Source organism: Echinops telfairi, unplaced genomic scaffold (genome assembly GCF_000313985.2).
Source record: "Echinops telfairi isolate 266 unplaced genomic scaffold, ASM31398v2 ScPeMD7_7468;HRSCAF=8506_0, whole genome shotgun sequence".
Taxonomy (NCBI): Eukaryota; Metazoa; Chordata; class Mammalia; order Afrosoricida; family Tenrecidae; genus Echinops; species Echinops telfairi.
Genome location: NW_022111369.1, coordinates 11,071,436 through 11,074,322, shown reverse-complemented (window position 1 = coordinate 11,074,322; position 2,887 = coordinate 11,071,436). Strand labels below are relative to the sequence as shown.

At 40.1% G+C, this 2,887-nt stretch overlaps 1 protein-coding gene across 1 annotated transcript in view; it reads left to right on the top strand.

Moving 5' to 3' along the window:
- ARHGEF38 (Rho guanine nucleotide exchange factor 38) overlaps positions 1-2,887 on the top strand; it is a 194,991-nt gene that overhangs the window by 148,967 nt on the left and 43,137 nt on the right. Inside the window, exon 7 of the mRNA XM_045284323.1 lies at positions 2,532-2,665. Within this exon, the coding sequence (XP_045140258.1) occupies positions 2,532-2,665 (134 nt within the window). The remainder of the gene's footprint in view (positions 1-2,531; positions 2,666-2,887) is intronic.

Below are 2,887 nucleotides of genomic sequence, written 5' to 3'. Positions count from 1 at the left end.
TGTTTACATGATGCTAAGTTGCATCATGGGGGAGACTCCAACTGCCAAACTATTGAGAACCCTGGCCCAGGGAAGATGGCACAAACCTAAGTATGTATATGACATGTACCATATACAATAAACTGTAATGCCATGGAAAGATGAAAAGTTAACTAACATGTATCAACTTTGATTAACCATAAAAACACAAAGTTGAGTTTTTTAAAAAGTAAACGAGCAAGTTACAGAAGAATATTTGCTATGTGGTACCACTTTTATAGAGTTTGAAATCTTCAAAATAATACCATGTATTGTGTGGCTATGTATGTACACAGTGAGAACTAGTTCCAAATTTAATGCCTCCCCAAATTTAGGATATCAATTTCCTCTAGGGATAAAAGAAACACAGAGGAATCATAGAGGCTTCAAGTGTTATTTGATGTTTCCTTTTTAAAATAAAATGATGGGAAACGAATAAGGCAGAATGCTATTATTCGACAGATAAGAGCTGGAAAATGACTACTGTATTCTTCTATAGTCTTCTGTTTGCTTGAACTAGTTCACAATTTTAGAGAACATTTTTATTCTCATAAGTTTAGTATACATAGCAAATATTTTCATGTTTTTTCAGACTTTATTTTTTCCAATTTTAGTTTTCTTTCTTTCTCCTTTCTTTCCCACTCCTCTCCTCTTCTTGCTTCCCCTCCACTCCTCTCTCATAGCTGCCAGTTGCCTACCTTTTCTTTCATCTTCCTTCTTTTTCCCTGCCTGCCTATACCATGTCTGGTACTCCTATTTGATTAAAAAACCGTATCCATATATCATAAGCATTCTTCCAGCTAATATTGTCTTCATGTTGATAAGTCCATAATATTCCATTTCATGTATGTATTGTGAGTCTTAAAGCTATTTCTCTATGGTAAAACTTTTAGGTTGTTCCCAATACTTGGCCCTCAGAGAAATATGCTACCACAAACAATAGACTTTCCATTAGTTGTAAAAAGGTTGTGGAAAAGACATCTGACTGCCTGTGACTACACAAGGGGAGGTGACTCAAACTTGTGAGCCAAGGTCGAGGGTCAGACATGTTTGTACCTCCAGCATTCTTCCCAATTCTGATACCAACTATCTCTCCAATACCACCTTCTGTTTCTCAGCCGGCCTCGATAATTCATGACAATGACCACACAGCACTCACAGACCGTGATCCAAGTCCTAATGTTGGTTAGGGAAGTTCACAGGTTACAAACCAGAAGCAGAAAAGCTCAGGGCTGAGTTCTTCCACTCAGGACAGCCTTTTCTCGGTGTGTCCACAGGCAGGCCTCTCTCTGACTCTTGCCTTTTAGCCACATATTCCTTTGACCTCTGCCCTGCTTGACCAATGCTGCAAAGCTTTTCTAGCCCTGCTGACCAATGGCCAAAGGGTATGCCATAAATCTCACCCTGAGGGCACTTGGCTCCAGCTCCGAGAGTTAGCAAATCTAGCGCATATATTAAGTTTGAGGAAGCAGCCCACTGCAAAAATGAGCCTCCTGTCAGAAGGCACTGAACTTTACTCGCTGTGGGCTGGGAAACTTACTTTCTGGCTCATGTCTGGCTCATGGTCCTGCTGAGGATGCTTCTCTGCCACGCCTCTGCTACTTATCTGGTCTTACAGCCTTCTGTTCCTAGATCTAGAAAATTCAATCTTCTGGTCTTAAGGACACTCCATTCTGCTTCACCCTTCTGCTTTTAAGATGGCTCGTTTTATATCCTGTAGAATGGCAAGATTGACCAATTCCTACGTTAGAGTTCTAAGTTTTTACAGTTTAATTAACCCTGCTAACAATCACTCACAAATGAACCATAGAATCATATCAGTAGCTTCCCTCCCCTTCTCTTACTCAGACTCCATCAAGAAAAAGTTAGGTGATGTAAGTTAAAAAGAATATAGCTAGAAGGGCTGTGCTCAATAATATACTGCACTGAATCATATTTACTTTCTACCAAATTGTTTTCTTCAGAAGTTGTATTGGCTTCGTCTTCATAAATGTTATGAATGAGGAATCCAAGTCCTCACATTCTTGCCAACACTATCTCTTAAGAACAGTTAACATTGGGAGCACCGTTTGAAAGGTGAAAATCACTTTAAAGATGAGTGAGGTGACTCAATTGGCTCAGATATTTCCGTTAGTGGAGAGCCACTCCTTAGTCTGCAAGATCTGCTTACTTAGGGTAAAGTGGTCATTGCATTAGGTAGTTTTTGACGTTTGTCCCAGAGCCCCAGGTAAAATGTTCATGTATTATCTGAGCAAGGAAGGAGAAATCTTTTCTAGTGTCATGTGTCTTTCTTCAGGAGAAGAGGTAAATGGATATTCTTGAGATGGGGTCCTTGTGCAGCTGGATTTCTGAAGGGTGTCGGGGTGGGTGCCCGACATGTGAATGGAGCTCTGTCAGCAGCATGCCCTCATATGGATTTTTATCACAAACATACAGATCCTGAATACTTTGCATGAAGTACACGCCTTCTATGCTGCATATTTCAAATACGTCACTGTATTCTTCTATTGTAGTTCTAAAATATAAGAAGAATGACGAAGAAGAATCAATTAAAGACAAACTGTCTAAACTAAGTATTCATTCAATTAGCAAGAAATCTAAAAGAGTGACAAATCATCTAAAGATTCTGACCAGAGGAGAATCACAGGTAATTTTCTTTCTTGGGCCACATACATTTCTCCTGGGATCATAACACTGGTGTATTGGGGGTGTGTGTGTTATTTTGTTGTTATCAGACTAGTTCTTGGAATACTGACAAGCAAAGCAATTAGCCCATGTGCTTTCTTTCTCCCTTTTGGAGAGAAAAGGTGGGTAGGAGGAGACCCCCTGGGTAGTAGGAATGCCTGCTAGCTCTCCTGGCTGCTAACCA